The 27,888-nt window shown below is 38.4% G+C and overlaps 2 protein-coding genes across 3 annotated transcripts in view; one reads left to right on the top strand and one right to left on the bottom strand.

Annotated features, from left to right (window-relative positions):
• Positions 1 to 27,888, top strand: part of DBT (dihydrolipoamide branched chain transacylase E2) — a 269,271-nt gene that overhangs the window by 91,667 nt on the left and 149,716 nt on the right. The gene's annotated exons all lie outside the window — the stretch shown is intronic.
• SLC71A1 (solute carrier family 71 member 1) overlaps positions 1,381 to 27,888 on the bottom strand; it is a 30,139-nt gene continuing 3,631 nt past the window's right edge. The window contains exons 3-13 of the mRNA XM_075182530.1: positions 27,146 to 27,241; positions 25,622 to 25,684; positions 23,652 to 23,779; positions 23,443 to 23,557; positions 20,729 to 20,947; positions 16,119 to 16,232; positions 15,877 to 15,948; positions 15,425 to 15,537; positions 11,716 to 11,813; positions 4,790 to 4,950; positions 1,381 to 3,750 (exon numbers count right to left, since the gene is read on the bottom strand). Of these exons, the coding sequence (XP_075038631.1) occupies positions 3,544 to 3,750; positions 4,790 to 4,950; positions 11,716 to 11,813; positions 15,425 to 15,537; positions 15,877 to 15,948; positions 16,119 to 16,232; positions 20,729 to 20,947; positions 23,443 to 23,557; positions 23,652 to 23,779; positions 25,622 to 25,684; positions 27,146 to 27,241 (1,386 nt within the window). The 3' untranslated portion in view covers positions 1,381 to 3,543. The remainder of the gene's footprint in view (positions 3,751 to 4,789; positions 4,951 to 11,715; positions 11,814 to 15,424; positions 15,538 to 15,876; positions 15,949 to 16,118; positions 16,233 to 20,728; positions 20,948 to 23,442; positions 23,558 to 23,651; positions 23,780 to 25,621; positions 25,685 to 27,145; positions 27,242 to 27,888) is intronic.

Genomic DNA, 27,888 nt, shown 5'->3' with positions numbered 1-27,888 from the left:
CTTGGTGTAAATTGTTTTACTATTGATATGTACTAAACAGACCTAGAATTCCAGAAGAGGTACAGTATATGTGTGTCTAAAAATGTGAATCTTGCCTTTTACCCACTTCATACTCAAACATTTGCATCATGAGACTTCTCAGTATACAGAAAGTCACACCTGCTAGTATTTAAGATGGGCCTCAAATTTAAAGAGGAAAATCAGCTATGGCCCAATTGCCCACTCTTGTCTAGGTCCACAGTACAAGACTGCTTGGACTGGATGACTGCGGCGTTGCTTATCTTAATAGAACCTAGTGGGGACGAGGGAATAATCAAACTTCTCAGTCAGACACCAGAGAAACTTAGATCCTGGAGTGGACCATGTATATACTACAGAAAGGAAACCAATTAAAAAAAAAACTGGAAGGGTTAGGACAGGAGTTATGACCAGTGCTCAAACAAGACCATTATAATACATACAAATAGAAACATGTCTAGTCCTAGAAAAGAGTTAAATCAAAATTGCTTCTTACAAACGACTTCATGCATTAGAAAGAAATCCACTTTAATAACTACAAACTTTAATGTAACATGTCAAACTTTAGTATGATTAGAGTTCGACAAGTACATCAACTGCTACTAAAAGCATGGATTACTGTTTCTGCTGGTCATAAAGTCAATTTTTCAAGCTATAATGTAGAGCAGGCCTGTCCAACCTGCGGCCCTCCAGATGTTGTGAAACTACAAGTCCCAGCATGTCCTTCCAGCTATCAACTGGTTGTCTACTGGCAAAGCATGCTGGGGCGTGTAGTTTTACAACACCTGGCAGGCCGCAGGTTGGACAGGCCTGATGTAGAGCAATTTCAATCAGCTCTATCACTATACTTGCAAGAGAAAGGGGAGGCTGATTGACATCTGACAAATTAAAGAAAGGACAACAACTAGCTGCAGAGATGGTATAGTTAAAAGCAGTGTCATCAGCTGACAGGCAAACAGTCATTACTGTAACAAATGACCCCCTCTTGTATGTAGTCTTGTGGTCTTATTTGAGCAGAGTTTAAAAATGCGTAGATGTGAAGGAGATTTTTTACATCAAAGAAAAATTGGAGCCTTGTTATTTAGTATATGGACAAAGGACGGGCCTTGAACTAAGGCACTACAGCCATCTGCAATGATCTATCCTCATATGAATTAATAAGTGTACAATCTAACAGAAAGCTGAGAAGCCCAGTAATATCTGTTGCAAGTTAACCTCCACCTAACGGTGACATTTCAATCTACTCACAGCACAATCATTGTTTTTACATGAATTATATAGGTTATATTTTCTACTTGGGTAAGAGAAACTTCTCATGGATCTCAGTTTGTGTTCTGTAAAATGAGTTAGTTTTTCCAAATGTTCAGTATAAAAATATTTAGGTTTATTAATAAGCGTACATCATTCAGACCCTAACCGATGAGAAATGTTCAAAGTACCAAGCAAAAAAAAAAAAAGTGATCCTATTAAATTATACAACACTTTGTACAAAGAAACACTTTAAATAACCAAGCAAAAATATACACAAATTATATATATCATTTTAGAAGATATATTCACATCAGTGGTTTTTTTTTTGTTTTGTTTTTTAATAAAGCTTTTTTTTCTGGAGTTTATCATCAGAATCTAGGACTAAAAAGATCTATTTTTTAAACATATCAAGTGCCAGCCTATACTTTGAGCTGCTGGCTTCTGGCATTCAGGAGGATGAACAAAAAAAAAAAATATGGGAAAAAGGCCACAAATAAATGTACAGTCTCAAAAGTGAATGGCTTCGCTTGGTGAGCTGTATATTCAAGTCTTGGAAATTAAACATCAAACAAATAGTGGTATATACTGAAGAAAGGTGAGAACACAATGCTGAATAATGTCTAACATCTACGTAGATCCTGGGAAGATTCAAGGGCAAAGGAAAAAAAAAACCCCACATGTATATTTTATCCAGTTTAAATGCATACCAGCAGCACACAGAATGGCACGGCAGTAAGAAAAAAAAAAAGGAAATAAAATAAAAATTACAGTATAAATACATACTGCCGCTTAACTGGAAATTCTTTCAATATGATCAACTGCAGAAGATTATCCCTTCAAAATAGTATGTATCCACTGCTAAGGCCTGGAATCTTGTACAATGATGAGAAAACATTGGAGCAATGACTCAGCACCAAAATTAAAATGATCATGTCCAGCAGTCTAGTCTTCATTTGAGTGCACAATCCACAAGGTGATCATTTCGTGGCAGAATTTTAGAATTCTTTACAAGTGAACCTCCTCCTTGCCAAACTATTCATGTTCAGATGTATGGAACAGAAGAAATCAGTAACTACGCAGATTTTTACAACGGGTATAAAATAGCATAATGTCAGATGAGATTCAGAATATTGCATTCTCCCACTTCCACAAATGTAGCGATCTGTGGCCCGAGTACTGGCAGGAACTGCAGGACTTCTCACACAATAATGCTTCTTTATCTTGTTACTGGACAAGGAAATTGTCGTTACCATATAATACAAGGTTAAACAATTAGGCAGTCAAACCCTGCGTTTTCTAAAGTGGGAAACATACAGTCCTCTGAAACACTCATCTGACATTACCCACACCCTAAGTGGTCAGTTAATAGTTAGAAAGCATTTCCGTCGCTTTATGTTTTATGCTGAGCAAGACTAGAAAACAACCATCACACAGCTTGCCAGCTGTTGCTGAATTAAGACTTGTCGTCCTACACATTTGAGGTTTAGATTTCCTTTTCTTAAAATTTACAGCTGTCAAGTTCACTTTAGCTTGTAATTAATCGATTAAGGCTTAGTGGTTTACACAACAAAGCTAGTCGTTTAACTGCATTTCAATGAAGGAAATGTGAAAAAGGTGCCAGAGCAAACAGTGCCCTCAGACTGGTATAACCGGCTCCATCATGATCCTTAGGTGGTGTATATTCTGTAAACATGGAAAACCTGCCCTAGTAACCTACAGTTACGGAAAAAAAAACTGGAGGATAAATGCTCTGGGTGGTGTTAAAGGGAACTAAGCCATGCAAATGTAATAAGCAAAATAAAAATACAAAAACTTTGGCTTTCGTTAAAACAAAAGAAAATCAAAATAATAAAACAATAGATCAACTGGAGGCAACACAAACAAACTTAGGCAGCAAGTTCCTTTGTGCCAGACCAGCGTGTTTAACCTGCTGCATTTCCGACTCTACCTGAACCACTTACATCTGTCTATACAGATTTGTGTAGCTGCTACCTGGCACTCAGGAGGTGGAATACGTTTCATACATACTCTGATAGACACAATCAGTTTGTAGGTAGAAAAGGCTGGAGATTTGCCCTGCTGGAATGGAGGCCACAGGACAGACATTTCTTCGGTGGAGAGGGACAGAGGTTGGTCCTGTCACTGGAGAGGACTCTTGGTTAGCCCTTCCATTTCAGAGGAAAGAAATTGGTCCTGCAGGTGCCTCAGCTTATTACTGACTGGAATGCAACTACATGAGCAGCAGAAGCCAAGAAAACGGCTTTCAGGCCTCTGTCATACATTTGTGTCCTGTAGAAGAGGCTCCTTGCCCTCGCCAGGTGCTGGGGGGCTATGTGGATGGCTGTGCCCTGCTCCATGCTTCTTCCAGTTGCTGCTGCGAACGTTCAAATTGGTGTGTTCTGGAATAAACAAAGCTACAAGCAGAGCCAACAACACCGAGCAGGCGCCAAAGAGAAAGGGCGGTCCAGGGATGATAGAAATCTGCGGAGAAAGAAGAGGATGTTTTTTGAAATATTGAAAATTCCTCTAGACATTTAAGTCATCACCATCATCTATTTATATAGCGCCAACATATTCCGTAGCGCTTTACAATTGGGGACAAACATAGTAAACTAATAAACAAACTGGGTAAAATAGACAAAGAGGTGAGAAGGCCCTGCTCGCAAGCTTACAATCTATGGGGCAATGGGAGTTTGATACATGAGGCTAAGTCTACATTTTTCATTTCAGTACAGCCAGAATGCAAAGGTAAAAGTGATTCGTAAGCTAAATGATCATGTCACACAACAATGTTGGTCAGGGGGTAGTGGTCTTGTGTGAAATTGTGTAACGGGTTGTAATAGGGTAACCTAGTGAGGTTAAGAGGGTGGTTGAGGAATATTATAAGCTTGTCTGAAGAGGTGGATGTTCAGAAAACGCTTGAAAGTTTGTAGACCAGAGGAGAGTCTTATTGTGCAAGGGAGAGAATTCCATAGAGTGGGTGCAGCCCAAAAAAAGTTCTGTAACCGGGAATGAGAGGATGTAATGAGGGTGGATGTGACACGCAGATCTTGTGCAAAACGGGGTTGCCGAGTTGGGAGATATTTTGAGACAAGAGAGGAGATGTATGTTGGTGCAGCTTTGTTGATGGCCTTGTAGGTTAGTAAAAGTATTTTATATTGGATTCGGTAGAAAACAGGCAGCTAGGTCTCTAGGTATTCAAAATCTACACACCTCCAAGTACTAAACTCAACAAACAAAGAGTGTCAAATTAATCTATGAATAAATAAAATTACAGTTCTCTTGTTTAGTAGTGTGTGAACCAACCGTATATCATATGCTAGCAGGTTGTAATAGAAATAATTTCTTCTGACCTTATTACAATAACTGGAAAGACATAAAACAGTAAAGAGTCACAAAATATTAACCACAGAGACTAAACTCTGGGGACTTGGACTCAATTTAGAGCCATAAACTTTTCAACAAAATGCTCCCTTCTGCCAGAGTGGACTAGTTTGATTCTGAAGATGGATTTAGGCACCTGTTGTGAATGTGACGTTGTCACTTTGTCCCTCTGATCGCTTTCTCCAATAGGGTTTTCATCCAGTTCCACGTGAAAGATGTAAAATATAAAACCATACAGAGCAGGTCCAAGCCCATTGCACAGCCCCCGAATTCCTGTGATCATCCCTTGTACAACACCTGGAGCATAAAAAACAACAGTGTGAAAAACTAAAATGGATAATAGGTGAACTGAAAATAACACTATCGTGTAGACATACAGACTACATCTGACTATTTCTGTTAATAAGCAGTCTCTAAGAGCTTTTCAAGAAGAGTGAAGCTGCATCAAAAGGTTTCAGGCAAATCCAATTTTGTGGTGAAGCAAGTAATTTTGCAGAGGTGCGAATTTCAGCAACACAATATTTGAGTTACACTTTTGCATTGCCATGTTGCACTATATTTGTAAATTGGCAGGTCACAGAATTGATGAAGTCTATAAATAGAGCTGGGACTCCCAACGATCAATTCATTCTGCTCTGTGTTGTGGTTGGAGTAGTATTAGGGATAGTACTAGCACAGGAAAGCATTTCAAGAGTAAGAGATACAGCAGCTGAAAGTCATACAATTTATCTTGGTTTGCTGTACCAGAATTAAGATAATTAAATCTGGCTTTGAATTTCTTTGCCCACCAGCTAGTGGACAAAGAAAATGAATAACCAGTATTAGTTATCGATAACTATTCATCTATCCTGTGGAATTAAGTAGTTATACTTCAACAAACTTTTAAAGGGATATCTGGTCAGTCAAGTTGCTAGCCAGACTTACTGTCCCAGACTACGTGCGCAGCATACTGCAACTTAATGCTGACAGTATAGGAGAGCTAAGGTACAACTGCAGCACAGACCTAGTACAGACTAATAAAATTTAATTCTGATTTAGTGTGCCAGAAAAATTACTATATTGGTTATTCATTTTTGCCCACTTTCATCGACTGATCATTGTGATATTTGCTCTGTCCTTGTTCTGAAACACTTCTTAATTATTAATGTTCTGCAATTATTGTGAACTATTGGTCATTGTTCATGTTTCAGCATCCTCTTTCGATATATAGCATTGTGTTTGCGGTATTAATAATAATATTAAACATGCCAAAAACATAAAATGTAAGCAATGAAATGGAAAAGGAATGCAACTGCTCTACTGGCACTTTGACCCATCTAGCCTTGATGATGAAAACGAGGAGGAAGAGAGTCATGGTGAAATGAACTACGCAAGTTCTGTGGAATACAGTGACTTACACATCAGTGGCTTTAAAAGACTGAAGAGCAACCCCCTCTCCTCTCTTAGTAGGAACAGCACCTGAAATCCAGGAGGAGGAGGATAGAATGCCCTCATGTAGGGTCCATTGGCAGCCAAACGTGTACAATTACCCAATTTTGAAGAACTAATGTGAGGTTCAGATTCTTTAGAGAATAGCAATGTGGAGTGTAAAGCTGGGTAAACACTATAGAAAATTACTTAAGATGCGATTGCTGTACTAACTTTACCAACGGCTGAAAGTCCTGATGAGCATGCAGATTTGTGTGTACACACCTACACAATTTACCTTCAGATCTGTGCTCTTCATCCATCATAACCATCTGCTAAAAAGATTGTGACTTTGTACACTATAGGTATCTGCCTATGCTGCTGGTCACGTGTGCGTGACACACTTTGCCTAACATCGTTCATCAGGATTTTTAGGAAGTTTATAAAACCAAATCAACAGATGCTATGTGATTTGATAAGATAAAACATGATCGTGGGAGTGTACACACTGATGCAATATCTGACTAAATGGTCGTTTATCGTGTGATCTGTACAATAATTGCATCAGTGTGTACCCAGCTTTAGACAAAAAAAAAAAAAGGGACAGAGAGTTTACTTACATTTGGATAAAGATATAAAAAAAGCTGCAGACATTGGGAGTTGTGGTAGTGATAATAGATTAGTTTGTTTGCAAAATCCTCACCAAGGCCAACATCCTCCCCTGTCACCTAATACAGTCCTGCTTGGTGTGGCGATATTATTACTGCTGTTCATTGCCTACAATTGGCTCCTGGTGGTAGTGGTGGTAAATAAAACTCGGTTGAGTCAAGTAGTATTGATAATGATGGTACACCGATCTCATCTATGTGCAATAAATAAAGAATGTGCTGTAGCCATCAAGGTCTGAGCAAATAAACAAGGATCCACAGGCTCAAGCAAACTGCTAAGGTCAAACAAACCCATAGAGCTTACATTTGGTTCTGAATGACCACAGAGGCTATAGCCTTCACAGAAATTATTATTAAAATGATCAGACATCTCTAATACAAAACTGAATATTTTAAATAAACTAAAATGACAATATGGCAAAATATGTTTATTAAGTTATATAGCTTTTAAAATAAGTTTAGGTTGAGAAAGGAATTTGACTTCAAACCAGATGGTTTAACAGAAAAGCAAATGAAGAAGGCTTTTAGAAATTAGAAGAATGGGTCATGGGGAAGTAACACAAGCACAATGAGGATATAGTGATAAACAATTTAAAGGAAGTAAGGAATTGTTTAACAACCAACAACACTTTACATTCTATTGATGCGCACAATACTTCAATCGCAAATGGTATGGTCCATCCCTGCAGTGGCAGATGCCAACTTGCAATCCTAACACTAGTGGAATATTAGTATCATTAAATCCGTTATGATCTCCTGAATGTCTGCTAGTGACAAGAATTAGGAGACAAAGGACAGAAAGTAAGACAAAGAAGTTGAATTGGATGAAAAAAAAAAACCAACTTACACAGGTGTTTGTAGAGGCCCTCAGGAGACCACCTAAAGAGAGCTTCTGTGTGGTACACGTACAAATGCAGATATAAGACCAGGTGGCACAAGGTCAGATACTGCTCATTTTTGGCACAGATGTAACAAGTTCTGAATTGCAACACAACATCAGGCATTGGTCCATTCAGGACAATTGAAACTGCCTCCTTCTGTCACTTCAAAGACCCCTCCCTTGCCCTGTGTTCTGTGCAAGTGGTAGTGGGGCAGAAACAATGGTGTCTCTACACAAAAGACCTGATTCATCATACAGAGACTGGCACTTACGCTTAGTGCAATGCTCAACAAGAAAGGATGTCACCCTCTTCAGAGGTACGGACTCCATTACTCAGGCTCCATACATGCGCCAATGAAACAGATGTCATCCTCTGTCATGACTTAATAGCACATCCTGATGGGTCTTGGTCTCCAGGTGGCTTCCTGAATGTGATCCATTGTACTGAGGCACAGCATATGAGGCAATTGACAATCTGAGTCACACACCATCGTACCAAGAAGGTGGGGTGCCCAACCATCACTGCTTATACCATGCCGCACAATTAGGTGAGGATAAGCAAAGCCAGCAGTTCAGGTCAGGATCTGCAAAGAACTATACAGAACCCATCCATGTTAAGGAGTCAACAGGAGGAACTGGTAACTTCTTCACCTCTAACACCGAGTTAGTACTATGGTCAATAGGAATGGAGTAGCATCTCTAACGCCTATGGCGCCTTCATCAACCATTGTGTCAGTACACATTCTAGAAATGCCTCCTCAACAGCACTCTATACTAATGGCAAATCACATTATCCTTTCAGGTACAACTGACAGCAGCACAGTACATTCACCCATCAGACTAAAAATGAGCTTTGCCTGTTCTTCATCTTGCAGTGCAGTCACATTTTCCAAAACAGTGCTACTTCTAGGTGCAGGAACTACTGCAAGTGAGGATGAAAGAGGCAAGACTTCATCCAAGTTGCGCTTTACCACACACCAAGGTCCTAAATCAGACTTAACAACAGTCGGAGTGACATTTAACAAGCAAGAGGCAGCTCAAACTCCAACCACCAATTAAAATAAGGTCACTATCCTGCTGGACACTTATTTTTCTAACCAGAACCAGAGGAAAAAGAGAAAACAACATTTCCCTGAAAACATCATTTAACTTTGGTACACTTTAAACAGGAGAATTAGAGCTTAATTTTTTGGATGTACAGATTTTTCTATTATCCTATGAGGGACATCCAAAAGCTGAGTTCACACTTAAAAATAGTAGTCACCCATTGATCTTGTAGAATAAACCTTCACACAGGCTTTCCTGCTGGAATGTAAGTAAGGTGAATCACAGCAATTATTCATCTAGCAATCATTTGCTTTTTTTTTTCCCGACACAGACCAACCCCTTTTGCAGACATAATAGAGAACCAAAAGATTTTTTGACATCTACCATCCATACACCATAGCTCTTAAAGGTTCGAATGACATCCATATAATGTTATCAGTTTCCTCCGTAGATGGATTCTGAGCTACTGCTGGAATTACAATGTCTTGATTTAAAATGGAACTTGGAAACCACCTTAGGTTGAAAAGTTGGTTTCAACGAACAGCCTTAGCCTAATGAAAAACTAAGAATTTATATTTGCAGGAATGAGCTCCCAGCTCCAACACCTTCTGGGCTATGGATACAGCCAAGAGAAAAACTGCATTCCATGTGAGAAGGGAAACTCCACAAGGAGATTGTTGCCTTGCCTTTTAACACTAGATTCGAAACTAGTGGAGATCTGAATGGTGGTCGCATATGTGCCACACCATGCATTTCTGGTATAAGTTCTACCCTCATCTGGGGAAAAAACAGAAAGGGCATAATGCATAATTGCAAAACGCAACAAGTTAACTGTAAAGAGGTAGTTGAAGGCCCCACCTAGCAGTTAAAGGATCTTCTGCTAATGTTTTGAGGCCTTGTGGAGTCTATGTCTCGACAGGTCTAGAGCTGTTTTAGCTGCACGAGGGGGAGCTACACGCTTTCATTTTCTTTCTTTCTTTATCTATCTAAATATATATATATATATATATATATATCTCTATCTCCTAAGGAGAATATGTGAAAAAGGGCAAATCTATCCCCATTCTGATTCATAATTCAGGATTATGTCGTTTAGTTAAGCTGTATGTGCCTATGTAACTAGGCAGTCTGCTCTAAAATCATATGTTGATCCCTTTGATAAAGTCACTAACAAGGAATGGAATGCTTCTGTATTTGAAGTTGAATAGTTTTTTTTTATACATACATCAAGACATCAAATCTATTCATTCATCGGTTGCATCTCCATATGGGTTTAAAGATTGGAAATTATAGCAGCATTATATTAACATCTTTGTGGGTTAAACACCGCGTCCTGGAACCAGGAAAAGGAGTCATTTACCTGCAAGCAACTTCTTGCTAGATCCTATTCTCGTTTTGTGTGTGAATAACGGGGATTGTATATCGTGTCTTCAAAATCTGAAGAATAATTACCATCTTATAATCGTATGCTAAAATTGACTTTGGTCTGTTCTGCTCAGCAAGTACTAACTTTCCTGGGGCTTGTTGTTCCACAAACTTCTTGACTGAACAACATATGAGACAACTTCAGTCTTTATGATGTATATATCATATTTTTGATTTATATCAAGAGCAGTCCACACTTCAGTTGAATTATTTCTTATATTAGGGGAGGTTTGCATCCCCCCCGGGACAGCTGCTCATATAATCTTAATTATACCATCAGGATTTTGTCCTTGGTTATCCTGAGAATGTACCACAACCATCTTTCTGGTGCCACTAACAACAGCCAGACCACTTTATTGCTTTTAGCTTTTGAGCATGCAAGAAAGCATCTCTGCTGGAGGAAATCAGTAAAAGATATGAAAACTCCACTGAACTGTCAGGACGTTTAAAAGGAACACCTGCGGTCCTGGGTCATGAGCAAAAGTACTGTACCTTGTGAGTCAACTAAGACCATATCTTTTCAAAATTAGCTGAAAGATCTCCAGGTGGAGGGACCACCTTCCATTTTTCTGACTACACCTACAAACTAGACATTATCTACAAGACAAGACTATTCTGACAAGGGTGGGAAGGAGCCTGGCCAGCTTTGAGAACATGTACTCTATATCCAAAGATCCCGAACATACAGTTTCCAGCATCTATAACTTGCTTATTGTAAAACTTATATAACTCCTAATCAAGTTAAGCAAAGTTTTGGGTCCAGGATCTGGGAATATTGGGAAACGATTAGATCTTGAAAAAATATTCCAATTCATTCTGGCCAGCTCCCCTAGTTTTTCTGTAATAGAGACGCATTTCAAGTTCCTCCCTAGATGGCAGAGGTGTCCAGCTCAGCTATGTAAAATGCATCTCAGAGTCTTGGGCTCCTGCTGGAGGTGTGGTTAGGGAATAGGGTCTCCACTACACACATGGTGGAACTACCCTATCATAGCACCCTTCTGGCTTAAAGGTAAATTTTGGGAAGCCCAGTGCCAGAGGGAGCAGATTTTGGGTCATTTATTCCTTCTAACATTTGAATCTCTCAAAAAAAATACTAAAAAAAAAAAAATCCCTGCTTAGACACTTGAGTAATGTTACATAAGCTGTCTAATAGACTGGATATTTTCAACACTCCTGAGCCTGAAGGCGTGGCTTAACTGGATAAACCTTTATATGTCCATGGATGTTCTTTCCATGTCCAGCCAAGAGTGACTTTCAGAATTTACTGCAACATGGTCCCGTCAGCTAGAATTCAAGGAATCTCCTCACCGCACCCTTATGGATGTGAATGGTCTCCTTATGCATTATCCAGGCAACCAAGACTGTCCTCCCCAGTGGTGGGTGAGGTGTGCATAGATGTCTCAACTAGACTTGAAACGTCAAGTAACACTGACTATCACAGCCAATGGTATGGTCCAGAATACCCAACTTGATGTCAAAGAACACAATTGAGTGAATATTAGAAAAACTCATATATAATATTGCAGCTACTATATTTCAGAAGAGTAATTACTACGTGGCTTCCGGTTACAGATGTCAAAGACTTCATTATCGTGGCTATACTAATATGCTGTAAGTCAACTTCTTTCCACCTACCTTGCTGGTCAGCATCTGCAGTCCGAGAAACCAGAGCGCTCACTGCAGGAAATGTAATACTGGACATGGCAGCAACAGCTCCAGCAGCCCACATCATCCTGCAAGAGGCCGAAACAGAGAATTATAAGTATGATCACAATAGTAAAGTATACTTTCATTGTGCAATGCAAAGCTTTGAATGTTGTTGTGTAGACAATGCAAAAGAAAGTGGAATATAAATCTTCCTTGTTACAGAACAATGTATGGATAACATGGTGGCTTAGTGGTTAGCACCTCCGCCTGACAGCACTGGGGTCATAAGTTTGATTCCTGCCCTTATCTGTGTGGAGTTTGTATGTTCTCCCAGTGTTTGCGTGGGTTTCCTCCAGGTGCTCAGGTTTCCTCCCACACTCCAAAAACATACTGGTTAATTGGCTGCTGACAAAATTACCACTAGTTTGTGTGTGTGCTGGGGAATTTAGATTGAGTTCCAATAAAGCACGGACTGATGAGAATGATAAATATTATCGGTACAGCGCTGCGGAATTGGTGGGGCTATAGAAATAAATGCAGATGATGATATGGATACAACTTAAATCAGGTGACATTTTTTGACATTGACCCAAATTGTTAATAGAAGTTAATCATTGCCAACAGCGTCCATACTGTCAAGCTTGAATGATACAAAGGGTGGAATTGACATCTGCATGTAATCCGGTGCAAAAAAAAATGTTATTCACTGGTATATACACCTCATAGGGCTCATTCATACCTACCCATTACTATGCTTTTTAGCCACTAAACTCTTAAAAAGTGCATAAAAGAAAATAAGTCGTTTTTTATGGGCTCGGGTCCACCATTTCATTGTAAAAGCTTAACATTGTATACTGCAGCATGTCCAAGTTCCATGTGTTAACATGTACTGCCAGTACAGTAGATTGCATTGATACAAGTACAACACATAAACAGTACATGGAATGTGCGGTTGGGTATACATTTTAGTTGAAATTGGAAGTACAAGAGCTGCAGATTGGGAAATAAAGGTCTGCCATAAAAATGCCAGAATACCATGCCTGCCGTAGGTGAATGGAGGCCAAAAATGTATCAGAGATTCCACGAGGGAGACAAAGACAATGGCATAACCCAAAACCACCCACCCTCAGGCAACAATGCCTCAGAATGAACAGCTGCCTTGTAGGACCTTTCTACCAAAGACATATGACAAAGACTCCTGGACCCAGTACTATACCCCAATGTCTCGCAGTGTCCCCCAATGGCAGGAAAGAGAAAAGGGGGAAATTTCCAATTTGCAAAATCTGCATAAGGTCTGCAAACGCCTCATGGGGTAGCATACAAGAAGGAAGGCACCGCCCTAGTCAAGTGTGCCATCAAGTACCCTCACCACAGAATAGGCCTGCCGTATTGCCATCCTCATACATCGGGAGATCAACACATGTGGCAAAACATCCCTACTCTTTATGCCTCAAAAGGATAGAGGGAAGGAACTCCTGAAACATGGACTGATAAATCTGTAGGCCACATACCTCATCCAAAGAATGAAATGCTGCAGCCTTGAAATTGCTAGGGGCATGAGCATGGTACCACAAGTTCCTCATTTATGTAAAAACTGAAACAACCTTAGGCTGGAACAATATATGTGGGTGTCTCGTTTTCATGGAACACTACACAAGGAGACTTACAAGTTCCTAGTTCAGAGACTGGGCTAGTTATTAGCTAGGAGAGAAGTTACAAGTGAACAGAATGAAGAGGTTCAAAGGGAGGACCCTGTAGGACCTACAGAACCAGGTTCAGGTCTGAGATAAGCGAAAGGAAGGGTGGTCTAACATAGCTCGCTCCTCGTAAACACACTAACACTAGGAAGCAGTCCCAGTGGTGAAAGTAAGTGGATGGTGGGGGCAAAAATAAATGTAATTAATGACAATACAATAGACCTATGACTGCCTAGTATGCAGGGCATTGGAAGCAGAACGGAGGAAATTGCAGGAGAATTAAGTGGAGAAAACGGTGTCTGTTCTTGTTTATTTCCCAATGACCTGCTAGCAGCAAACCTAACGCTCCACCTGCTGAAGGAGAAATAATTTTTCATAGGATAAAATTGATCCGTTTAAAATATTCTTAAAAGTATATTTTTTACATGGAAACGCTCAGTGTCCCTTACTCTTCCTCTGCCTCCTGTCCCCACATTGTTTGGTTTGAATGGAATCGATATATAGCCAAATCCTCAGTTCTGCCCGTCCCTGGGGAAACCCTGTGTAACTCCCCCCAGTAGAACTAAAGGGCTAATTTCTATGCTGTTTCTTAAATAACTTGTATTTTATGTAACATGTGGAGAGTGGTACTGTTGTATATTTTTGCCTTATATTGATGTGGATTGCCTCCCCTCCCCTTGACCCTCCTCTTTTTCTCCCTTGCATTTCATAATGTATTTTTTTTTGTTTTGTATGTATACCATGTAACCAAAAGCAAAATCTTTAATAAAATCATTATTGAAAAAAAATATATATATTTTTTACTATATCCTACATCAGAACATCTGTGTAATTTAGTGTTTTGCAAAATTCGGAAAATGAGTCAACTTTGTAAGTTGCTACTATAAGGGGGGGGGGGGAGAGAATTAAATTCTCAGCTGTAATTTTTTTTAACACAGTGGTAATTGATTTTAACGCGGTTTTAACTCATTCTGGAGCATGTTAACTTTACCTGTTATTCAAATCTATTTTTAACGCACCGTTTTGTTTGTGAAAACAGTCCCATCATGGACAAATAGATGATCCATTGAAAGTATAGGGAGGGAGGGTGGGAGGGAGAAGCGCTAAAAGCACTTCAATTCTTTTTTAAACACGGCACGGTAAACTGTCAAATCACTAGTTTTATCTCGCACCTCTCATAGCTGTGCAAAAAATTGAAAACATAAGAAAACTATTGAAATCATGTAATGTAAAAAAAATGAAAAATTATGTTTCTCAGTAATGGAAAAGGTGAATTTTTTACAAAAAGCCTGTTAAAAAATAAAATAAAATGAATAAGCACAATAATCACTAATATTTGTATGTATGTACGTACTAATGTGTTTTGTGATGGTATAGATAATAGTATAGTAAGAAAAAGTGCTGTATGTAGATATTATAAAACACAAGGTTGTGTAATGCAATACAAATGTATGCCAATGCATTTTTTTAATTCTAGATGGTCGCGTTAAACCCTCCCCTAAAAATTTGCTTATATCTATGGATAACGCACTTAGGCGGTGTTACCGGATTTCAAATTGAAAACCACGATTTTTAACGCTGCATTAAAGTAATAACGGCCGTGATTACATGTCAAAACCCGCGCGGATCGTTTTAATTTTTTTAAACGCAACATAAAAAAAATACAAAAATAAAAAATAATTACCGCTGAGAATTGAATATGCCCCTAAGTATGTAATGATGTATTCTCATTTTAATGTCCATTGATAAACCCCAGCAGCACAGTAAATGCACTATGTATAATTGTAAAGAGATCCTGTTTGGTTTCTGATGTCTCTAGTTTCAGGATGTGCTTTGCTTGCATTAACATAGATTATGAGATCATATTTGTGTGCTGAAAGATTTTTCCAGTGATCAGCGGAAAGGTTAAAACAAGCCTCTATATCACAGCATTACAGTCTCATATGAGCTCCATTAAGTGAGTCACCAACAGATAAGATGTTATGAAAGAACTTCCTTACCAAGGTTCTGATCCGAAGCCATACCAAGCCAGCTGCAATATCTGGAAGCCCAGACCCAGCAGAATTGTGTTCTTGTTTCCAATAGACCTCATCAGTAAACTCAAGACAATGGTCTGTATAGATATAAAAACAATAGATTATAGAGCAGATATAGGACTACTAAACCTACTATTACTAAACCTCAGATGTAAGCATTGTCCCTGAGTGGACTGTAATTGGGCAGAATGATGGTTTGTGGCCCTCACAAGCAAGTTAAGCCTAATGAACTATAGCTTGCAGCAAGGCTGACTTTGTATTTTATTATCTGTTATCTTAATGTCTGTGAAAGTGAAGGGAACATTTGTGAATGTTGCAATGTGTTTTTCCCATATTGGATTAATTTATTTCACTAACCACATCATTTAGACTATGTCTTCCAGAGCAGAGTTTAAGATGCACACAAAGAAACTCACCTGAGCAATGATCGAGAGGATTCCTAGTACAGCTATGAAGGCAGCCACACTTTCTGGTGAAAATTTCATTATCTGGAGATAAGGAGTGTAAATCAGTAAACAGCGCAAAGTTCCCTGTGTGTACAATAAGTAGAAAAACAGAAACAGGATGCACAAACAGTTTATTAATCCCCCCTTCAACACCCATAATTCCTTTGTCATGTTTGTTAAACCAGGGCCCCTATCCGCTTTTTACTGCTCACCTGTCGGAGGTACAGAAAAAAGCTGGAATACTGTCCAGCCTCCGGGAGGTAGGAGAGGAATACAGTGATACAGATGAGCAACACAATGGAATCCTGGCCAACCTTCTTCAGAGACTGAGAAAGAAATGAGTTAGTAATTAAAGTCTGAAATAATAAAAATAATCATACAACACACTTTTTATCCAAACAATTGAAGCCCAGACATTTTCCGCCTATAAAGCAGGAAGAGAGAGCAAATGTAAAATTTAATAAACACAAAAAAGCTGTGTGTCACTTAACGCAGAACTGATGTGCAATAAAGCATCCAAAAAGTAAAGCAAGGCTACTAATAGCTACCCACAAAGTATAATCAGCTATAACATTGTCATAGCAGAGAGCACCTCATCCAGTGCAGAACTGACAAGTGCAGCAGGAGGTTGCTTAAAACAAAACAGGAGGCCATGCAATAGACAAACTTAAATCACTGTATCACAATAAAACACAGTCAAATTTATATGAGCAGGACTATCCATTTCCATAGCACAAGTACAGTAGGCTCTAAAGCAGCACAAGCTAACAATACATATCTTTTCAGTTGACCTGTCACAACAAATTCACATTTTTTAAGTCACTAATACAACACAAAATAAAAACCTGGCCACACAAGGACTGATATGGCAGCTGGGTCCAAATTGGACACACGTGTTGGCGAGTGCTTGAATTAATTCCAGCATAACTGGGGCCTGTGAACGGGGTTGGAAGATGACCTTAAAAAACACACCTATAAAACGGTCATCTTGTGATTGCATTTACCAACTGATTTTGATGAGATCATCATCGGGCATTGCAATCATTTTGGGGGCCAATTACTGATATTGAAATGTATATGGGCAGCATACCCATGTATCATGTTAAATATTTACTCAGGTAATGTTCTCCTTTTAATAGTAAAAAGTTGATAGGTCACCTCTGTTTGAAAAAAATATTTTTTTTTAGATATAAATAAAAACATCCTGTCACAAACAAACATTTTTTTCACCTTTTCACCTGAAGTTAGTATGCCAGATACACGAAGAGGAAAAGCGGTCTGCTATACAGATTCCAGCCAGTCACTGCTCAGGATACTCTACACCCATAAGAAACACTGAAGGAAATGACCTGCAGCAGGGAGTCCACACTGGAAAGCTTCAGTTCTGCCCAGCAGTGAGCCTCACATACTAATATTGCTGCAGAGGTGACACTCTCCAGCATGCCAGCACTCAGTGTTCCTTACTGGTGTATAGCGCTAGATCCTGTGACTGAGAAAATATGGACTACTTTTCTTACGCTGATATTGGATCCGCTAAGTTCAGAGGGGATCAGTGATGGCTAACATTTGTTTTTTTTTTTAACAAATAAAATTTTTATTGGTTTTTTCAAGGTTTTTCAAAAGGGGTACAGAAGGAGAAAAAAAAAAAAAAAAAAAGGGGGAAAGGGTACATAAAGGGGATGGAACACATACACAATATCCTTCAGAAAAAAAAAATACAGCATCAAAATCAAATGCATCTGACTATACGTTGTGTACATTCGGCTTGATTAATACTTTACACACCATCAAACAAAAGATCATTCACCGGCGTCATTGTCATTAGAGGGCGAGGTAAGCGAACGGGATGGATTTCCCTCCCCATCTGTCACATAATTATACCAGGCTCTCCACTTAATCAGCGGGGACGATGTTGACGTGGAATATGGGACACCCAGGGTTTCCATTTCGAAATTGAAATTAATTTTGGAGATTACCTTGGCCAGAGTAGGGGGGAGAGGCTGCTTCCAGGCCTAGGCTATAGCTGCTTTGGTTGCTATCAGTATCTGGCCTGTCACGTATCTATCCCAACTGGGAAGAGAGGGGGGATAATATTGCAATAAAGCTAACTCTGGTGTGGGGAGGAACGAGTGACGAAGGACTGAGCTTATCAATTGAAAGGCCTTATTCCATATAGGCCTTATTACCGGGCATGACCAAAATATATGAAAAATATCGCCACGCTTAGAACAATTACGCCAACATAGTCGGGATATAGAAGGCCAGATCTTATGAAGTTTGTCTGGGGTAACATACATTCTATTCAATAATTTTACCAACATCTCAGTGTGATTAAGGCACTTGGACATTTTAAAGGAGTTGGCGAAAATATGTTCCCAGTCTTCCTCTGACAAATCTAACTGAAGGTCTGATTCCCATTGGATCTGAGGTTTAGACTTAGGAGCGATATCAAGGCTCAATAAGGTTTTATACCAGAGGGTAATACTGGCTCTACTACTACCTTTAGTTAATGGGGAGTAATATCTGGCTAAGGGAGGGCCTACTGCCGGAATACTCAACGGTAAGGAAGTTAATAGATGCCTGATTTGAAGGTATTTGTAAAAGTCACCTTTGGGCAACGAATATAGGGTGCTAACATTTGTTTTAAACTATTCAAATATAATAACCATTAAAAAGGTATATAAATAAAAACCTCACATCAAGGAGGCGACGGAATTATTTTGTTTACCAGTCTCATCCACTGTATGCACTTGAGGAGGAGACATATGTTTCAAGAAAGAAAGATAGTACCCTGTCACTGTATGCCTTTAAAGGGGAAAATGACATTATTAGACTTTAAATTTCTCCAGTTTTATGCAGGGATCTATAGTTTACAAGCTCCACACAGGATGACAGAAACAGACCAAACACAGAAGAATGCGATTAGCTTTGCAAGGTCAACTTCAATTAAAGGAATACTATCATCCATTGTTCTTTCTGGTTTCTTTTTAAGGATCAAGTTGTGCCCTGAAATAAAAGTTTCAAAAAGAACCGAGTCTGACAGCTTTAGCTCTGGTCACATAATCAGCTGGTATCACCCCCCCCCCCCCCCCAACAATATCTAGGGCATTCAGTAGTTGGTATAATTCTGCCTTTGGTGTATAATGTATAATCATGGCTGGTGACACCAGCAGGTGTGACTGTAAAATATCTTGCCAAACATCACCAAAAATGCATGGAATACAAACCAATCATGTAGTGTTGACTGATCATTCCAGCATTGAACCCAAACAGACTGGTATTTAACCTGGATATGAGACATTTTACACCCAGAGTCTGTAGGACCCAAATTATAGGACACTGAAAAGATATGGGTTGACCATTTACACTATAAAAATTTTGGACATGAAGAGATCTAATGAAATGGCTACGAGGGATATTTAATTTGTAACTGTGTGAAGGGCTTTAGCTGTTCACTACTATACAGATGACCCACCTGGGTGATCACCCTCCCCACCCAATAAGACAAATCTGATAGAAACAAATATGGCAACAAATGTATTTAGCATGCTATGTTTCCACATAAAACACTTTCAATGATAGAGCTCCTTTAACGAGGCTGGAGACCAATGCTAAATGTCCCATGGATAGACTAGTGTGTGCAGTTTGTTTACCAAACCCCACAAGAATAAATATTCCAATTGCACATTGTCACAAACACCTTACCTTTGGTCAAACAAGGCACGTATATGAAGTTTAATAATACTAAACTTTTAAACTGAAACAAATCTGTATAATCATTTAATAGATTACACTTTTGAACCTGCTTTCATGTTTAACAGTTTAAAAATATTTCAATATACATTTGCAGCCCTCCACTGAACACTACCGGTTAACTGTGCATATTATGGTTTACATTCTAGTTCACAGACTATTATCATTTATACCATCCTCATAGAGGGATTATAGTTGTCATTTGGACAAAGAAACAAAAAAAAACCAAGAGAAACAGTAACATGAATCCAGGACATCAAGGTTCCAATAAAAGAGCAGTATACTTCATATAAGTCACATGGGGTATAGGTTTATAACACTTTGAATTTCCATTGGCAGGATGCAATTGTTTACATGAAGAAATTTGGTTTGGTAGCCAACTACAAAACTTCCATTTACAACCATATTGCTGTTTTTAGGCAAGGAGAATACACTGCATAACATCAAGGAAATTCTTGAATTTTGATGCTTGTTCTTTTTGTAAATGATGATATGTTGCATTTGGAACATCTCATTTTTATTTGAAAGCAAAAACCAAACGGTACAGATCAATGCCAGGAAGGATGTTACACCCACGACAAAGAATATAGGCCAGAAAAGGCTGAATGAGTCATTTGTAAAGCAGACCCAACTTTGGAAAAGTAGGAGAACAAGACAGTGCTGAACAGAATCTCTTCAATATAAACCATTGACCAAAGGCAACACAATCAGAGAAATAATTTGGCCAGTCAAATCACTCAGAAATTAATAAAATGTTAGTTGTATCAAGAATAATAAGTTAACTCACAAAGATTGTTACTGAATAAAAACAGTATGTTATGTACACATCTGATAGCTGACTACCAACAGATCTCAGTATTCAAACAGTTTTTAATCACACAGCAAACCATAAAAATAAAAAAATAACAAATGACAACACTTCTTAGAGGAACAGATAAAAGGAAATGGCAAAGTTGTTGAAATGCAAGCATTTCATTCAAATATTGCCAGTCTGGCACACACAACTAAGTAAAACAGGTATAAAAGGTAATATACATTTATGAATGCATGTAATACATAGGTCACTTACAGCAAATGGATCTGCCTGCTCCCATGAAATTGGGGCTCCCCAAGATGCTGGCCTCATTTTCTCTGGAAGAGATTCTGGAACAGCTACTAAGATGAAACAGATATCAAGCAGTGCAATGGCTGTAGCCAGCAATACCACAAGAGAGTCACCATACACATGACTCAGGTACGCTCCAATGGCTGGGCTAGTGACCAGACTAGCTGCAAATGTGGCAGAAACCTGAAATAAGGAAAAAGAAAAAAAAAAGTCAAGATCGTTAACACTTACTGGAATTTAGGGGACAGGTACATAAAATGGTTGATTGGAAAGCAAAGAACAAAAATATCTAACCAATTCTGTTTTCTTGCTGGCAAGACACACTCAGATCCACCTGCCTCGCCCCAATGTCAAGCAGTGAGAGCTGATTCTAACTTGGCCACGGGCAACATACACTCACAAACTCTAGATTTATAGGCAGGCAAATGATTTGATTGCTCCCTCTTGAACATGTCAATTATTTTAAGGTCACACATATGGAGATATTGAGAAACTGTGTTGATATTTCCATGTGTTGCCTGTATCACTGTTCAAACATTTGGAGTTGAATAAATTAACCCCTCAATGGCCGGGGTAGTTTGTAGAGCATTTCTGCTAAGTGCTGGTTGAACAACAATAACCTTTTATTTGTTAGGGTATCAGAGTGAATATTATGCATATTTTCTTTGTGACAGATGGGGCTTTTGGTAAGTTTAGTCTTTAAATTTTAGAGTTACAAAAGCTAAACATGAAGAAAATAGTAAGAGACTTTTCCAAGTCCTTAAATGTTTTCCCCTATTTTTCCTGTTTACTTTGAGAAAGTGAATGCATAGCTTTTTCTTTTTCTCTATGAATGTTAACATTAATTATTTATAATGAGAACATGTGAGAGCTCTCTCCTGCAGTGGGGTCCCATGGCGGATACAGGATTACCACAACCTGTATACACTGCAAACAATTCCATTGAGTGCTGAACAGAAATGACAGAGTGGTCAAGAATATTCATAAGGCTTCCTGATCTCACTGGAGACCTGAATGAACAGGCAGCACAGGGTTGCCATTGCTATGCCCTGTAAAAACACAGCATATGTCCACCCAAAATAAAACTGGTGGGTGGCCATTAAGAACCAAATCATAAATCTTCTGCAAAAAGGAAAATCTATATTTATGTAAATAGTTAAGTAGATCATATTCCACTCACAACCTGACGTGACTTGGGAGTTATTTACGGAAAGATGATCTGAGCAAAGAGCAAATGTTCTACTATGTTTACACAAGGATTGTACAAAACGCTCCTAGCGAAAACGACTCCAAAGACAGACAAGGCCATCGTCTCTGCATAGAAATTATTACACACCACTAAAAACATAAGGAGTATCCAATGAAGAAGTTTACAGAGCAGGCAATCTACAAAATGCTGCTTGAAAAAGAGAGGTTCCCAACAAAAATGAGCCTGAACCAATATCAGATTTAGAATATTGGGACTCAGTCATTCTGAGAGTTACTGCCATCAGAGTTCATATTTACAGCAATATGAAACTGCACCTGACAAGAACTTTAAAATAATAACAAAAATAATGATCATCCTTCAATGATTAACTCAAAATAGTGTTTTTCTGGTCAAAAATTGTCCAATACAGTGAACTAGCTGTCAAAGTCAGCTAATTGGATAAAGTCATTTCAATTAATATCTAGCAAACTTGATCGTCTTTGTCTGAAAATTATGCGTAGAGCGCGCTACGGTGGGGAGAAGCGCATCCAGCCGCAACACATGGCAATAACAGGTTTTACACATTTACACGCATTCACACATACACATTTGTAATTAGTACACATTAATTGTAGTTGTAACACAGTTATTTATGTCAAAATGTAGCAAGGTTTAAGGTTATTATAAGTTATATACATGTTACTGAAATCAAAGGTTCAGGTTACAGGAAATATGTCATGTTTAGTATCATTTTAACCCCCTATTTATCGACAGTTGCCCGGTTCATTCGCCGAAGGGATCGCACATTGCATACTCTAGTTAGTGATGATAGGGAATAAATGTTTAAAATGATACTGTCTGTGTAATGTAAATAGACTAGTTTAAACTGGATTCTTGGCAGGAAAATTGGAGTGCAACCCCTGGAGAGCTGACCCCCACCTTTGGATATTTTCGTTTGAACTGGCCCATGACCTGCATTACACTGGACCCTCCTGAAGCCTGGACCTATAGAAGCAAGCCACATCATCTGCATTGTTTTACTGTATTCACTGACTGTATATAAGCAGGGGCTTTTGACCTAGTGGACAGTCTACTTGAACACAGCCTTCAGACCTGAATGACTGTACACTGGATCCAGGGCGCCTGCGATAAGTAACGGCTGTACTTATTTTATTTTGATTTGATTTGTTATTCTGCTACTTTTGGCTATTAAATCACATTGTGCTTTGGAACCACATTACGGCAATCGACAATCATTATTGGATAGCAACTAGACGTGCATAACATAGCAGTGAAGACCAATGTATCAGACACAAATTAAGTAAAATATTTTTTTAAATAAATATATGTGAAAATATATAAAATCCTATACCTAGTAAGATTTGAAGTGGGTCTGATAAGAGATAGGATGGAATAAGAAACCAGCTTATAGCTTCCATATATAAGGCCTTTGAGTTGGCACTGGTTAATGGCTTAGTGATGCACTTACCAGTCCATACGCCATACTCCTCTCATGCTCCTGTGTTATATCCGCCACATAAGCAAACACCACAGAAAAGGTGACAGCAAACACACCCGATACAGATATAACTGCAAAGTACCACCTACAAAAACAGGAATCAGTGTTTACAATGTTACACAGACAAATGTGTACTGTATGGTAGACAGACAGTTAAGTGAAGCAGTGTTACTACATACCATGGACTGATCTTCATCAGTGGTATGGGAGCACAAGTAAAGAACACTGTTAACAGCAAGAAAGACTTTCTCCCCCATACATCTGACAGCGCCCCTATCAAAGGAGCACTGAGGAAGGACAATAAACCCTGGAGGGAGAGAATCCATCAGATTAATGCTTATCACAAATGCAATTAAACACCTTACCCATGCACAATAGAAAGAAATAGGTTCCTACATGCGGAGGCCTCACATGACCTCATTTTATATTTGACTCAACCTGTTTACTGAAGACGCTATGTAATTCGATGACAGAATGAACACATTTATAATTAACTAGGAACATATAAAGCAAACATTCAATCTAAAGTCAATACTAAAGGTTGCCAGTATATATTGCTGGTGGGTGATTTAGTTGTGTAAAGATATCAACAGAACACCATTAAACTCCCATAGAAAACTAATTTTACAATAGCCCATTATGCAGTTGCCCTTTAAGTGGGAGTTAGTGACATTTTACATTTAGCCTTCACTTTTACCAAGCCTATTAAAGAAACAGTATCCCCAAAAATACATTAATTACCTATTGCGTTGCTGTATATGCATATCCATTTGAATAAATCACTAATATATTACACGTACAGTACTTTACATGTGATATCATGTTATCATCCCACCCACATTTTCAGTCTACAGTTCCCTGTAATAAGCTCTAAATTTATAGCATGTTGTAAAACCCTGTTGCCTATTTTATTACTACTGGAGCAGTTATTTGGAACTACAGCCACTGGGGAAGAATAAACTGTTCTTAGTAAAAACGGACAATATTTCATAGCAATAAACCTTATTCTAAAATCAAAATAAAAATTAACAAACAACGACAAACAAAATAGGCTATCTGGAAAAAACAACAACAGAAAATAGCCCAAACACCAACAAGTCTTGGATAATATTATCTTATTAAAAAAAACACAACAAAGTGGGGAAAACAAGCATGCCCTCCCTCAAGTGCTAAATTAATGATGATGTCAAAGTGGAAATGAAGCAACTCGGATGAGCGTATAACAGTGTTCTCCCCAGAAAATTTTGCCAGCCAGGTTGCATTAAGAAGTAGCCGGGTTGGGGCAGTGTAATACTTAGCAATACTATTGCTGGGGAGAACACAGTATAAGATACTACTCCTCCCTGCCGTTATGTTGTGTTGCCTTAAATCATTTACAAAGTTTGTTGCAGTAATAAAAGAATGAGGGGAGATCATGGATTTTGGAACATCAATGATCCTTACATAAAGGCACTGAGTATTTACACCGTGGGTACATATAAAAATTGGAACTACAGATCTCAGTATCCTGGGAGCCACAGAATGCCCAACAGTGTTCAATACACTACTACTAATTACTTAGATGTAGTGTTATTGTGTTGGTGATAATACTGTAGTGACACTAGTAGTGATTATTACAGATGTGCAGTGTTATTGCGTTGGTGAAATCATCACTACTACGATCTGTGACTTTTCAGCTGTAGTTCCAATTGCATTGGACCAGAAGATGCCTAACTCCATGGCCTTATCTGTGTGGAGTTTGTATGTTCTCCCCGTGTTTGTGTGGGTTTCCTCCGGGTGCTCCGGTTTCCTCCCACACTCCAAAAACATACTAGTAGGTTAATTGGCTGCTAACAAATTGACCTGTGTCTGTGTGTGTGTGTTTGTCTGTGTGTATGTTAAGGAATTTAGACTGTAAGCCCCAATGGGACAGGGACTGATGTGAGTGAGTTCTCTGTACAGCGCTGCGGAATTAGTGGCGCTATATAAATAAATGGTGATGATGATGATGATAACTCCACCACATTCACAAAAACATGTATTAAGCTAAATTTAAAAACAATGAAATTGTACATAAGAATGTTTACAATATAGAGGAGCAAAAAGTGATAGTGCCACTAATAACACAATGCAGGGGGTTTCAGATTCTAAGGATGAGCAAATACTTCACCTTTACTCCCTGGATGAGTCCATTCATAAGAAAAGTGTGCTTAGGGAACGTCTCATGTAAAACCTGCACAGGTGACAAACATGGGTACAAAATGTTATATTTTACTGCTTAGGAAACAGCATTTAGCATGTACCAATACAGGAAGGGGCTGCGATAGTGACTCATCCTGTGGTTTGTGAGCAACTTGTTCCCCAACTACAAAAATCACACACATTTTTTTGGGGGATCGAGTGAGAAAAGTTTATTACAGGCTACAAATCTGGGTAATGATATTCACTTACAGATTAAACAATTTATGAAAAAAACAAAAAGGTGTCATTAGTAAAGCATACCCGCAGTATTACAACTCTGCTATTATGTATTATATACAGGTGTTAAGCAAGCATTCACTTTCTAAAGCAGAGACCTACACATTTAACAATTCACAGATTGCACAGTAGCCATGAAGTGCAATATGTGCCATCATAATTAGAAACCAAAACTACTCAATATTACTCATCCACTCGCAAGAGAAATGTTAGAATCCTATATACAATCATATGCACTGTACCAAGAGGAGATAAAGAACAGGAGGCAGAAACATTCCAATCCAAAAAGACAAATCACAATGGTTCCTGGCAGCTAAAAATACGTAGCAGGCAGATTCCTGGAGATTTGACCTTGCGTGCATTAGAATGTAAGCAAAAGAACCGTATAAATATGCTACCTGTAGATGTTTTATTATGTACGCCAAACCATTTACATAACCTCAAAAATGCTTCCTGCAATTATTACAAATATATAGCCTCATTTGCTCTGTCATATTAAACATTTTTTTTTTTTTTTTTATGTGAATGGCTACTTTTACATTAGCCAACAGCTTACACCTTCTTGAAAGCCAATGGACCAAAACCATAAGTTGATCCAATGTGGGGAAAACAAATAAAAATGTAAAAATGTCCAGAACTTTATTTAAGTTGTACTTACATTAACAATACATCCAAGCACATTTTTAGTTGCTTTGTGTTATCAGCTATTTATCAGTTCACTGCCCTTGGCTTTCAGGGAATTTAAAGACCGAAAGTCTGGTGTGCATAGGGATAGAATGCTACCCTCCAAAACACAATCACAGCTACAATTCATACGCCTTCACTTCTGACATGCTTCTAACATATTTTCATAAATAAATTATAGATTATTCACAGCTCCTTTTTACGAAACAAACAAACAACTTGCATTTTATTGATCATTTTACTATGTGGGATTAATCTGGCAACAATTTCACACACAAAAAATGAAAATAAATGAATGCTTAAATCAACAGAACGTATGTACCGCAAACAAAATTCAGAAATAGTGTCTTATGAAGAACAACAAAGATCAAATCCTTAGAAAACAATGGTGATGATAGGCAGAGAAAAAAAGAACAAGCTGTAGCTTTGATAAAACATAAAAGTCAAGAACACTTACATTTGATTTGAATAAATTCAATGCATGTTAATTATAGGAATACAATCAACAGGAAAATATATCTCATGAACTTACCACCAAGGTTGGAGCAGTAAGCAAGCCCCACGCAAAGAATTCGAGGAAGATCACAATGACTGCATGATAAACGCTGGGAGAACCAAACCCCTGAGGCTTGAGAGAAGATGTGAATATTAGAGAATGCTTCATAAGATAGTCTACTTTATTAAAACAAGTTAGTTTATCAACACCCAATGTATAACAACCGAACTTCATGAAGTTAGACTGAAACAAGTAAAGAAGGTATTCCACAGGTCCTGAAACAAGCATAAACTGAACTAATAATAAACTGAATTCACATGACATATAAAAATGGGAATGTTAAAGGGCAAAGGGAGAAAACAAGACAATGTTAAAGACACACAACAATATTTAAAATTCTCCCTGAAAACCGGACTACAAATCATACATGCCGCAGCCATCCAGACCGCAAGTCAAAAGTGACAGCAAAGAGCTGTGCAACAAACCAAACAGGAAATCCAAGTAGACTTTATCTTCACTGCCTAGACTCCAAACTGTATGTAAAATGGTATCAAACTGCTCACTGCAAATGTTGTTCTGTTACTCATTAGAAATAACTTGCCCGATTCAGATTTAACTCAAACTACGATGTTAAAAAAACAAAACAAAAAAACATCTGGGTAGCTAATATACAAAGAGGGATAAAAGAATTATAGCCATAAAAGAGTAATATAGTATTTATAGCATATACGGTATAATTAAGCACAACATGGACCATATTGCTGGAGTATGGAGTATTC

This window comes from Mixophyes fleayi, chromosome 8 (genome assembly GCF_038048845.1).
Source record: "Mixophyes fleayi isolate aMixFle1 chromosome 8, aMixFle1.hap1, whole genome shotgun sequence".
In the NCBI taxonomy this organism is placed as follows: Eukaryota; Metazoa; Chordata; class Amphibia; order Anura; family Limnodynastidae; genus Mixophyes; species Mixophyes fleayi.
The sequence above is the reverse complement of the archived record's forward strand: the minus strand, read 5'-3'. Positions and strand labels throughout refer to the sequence as shown.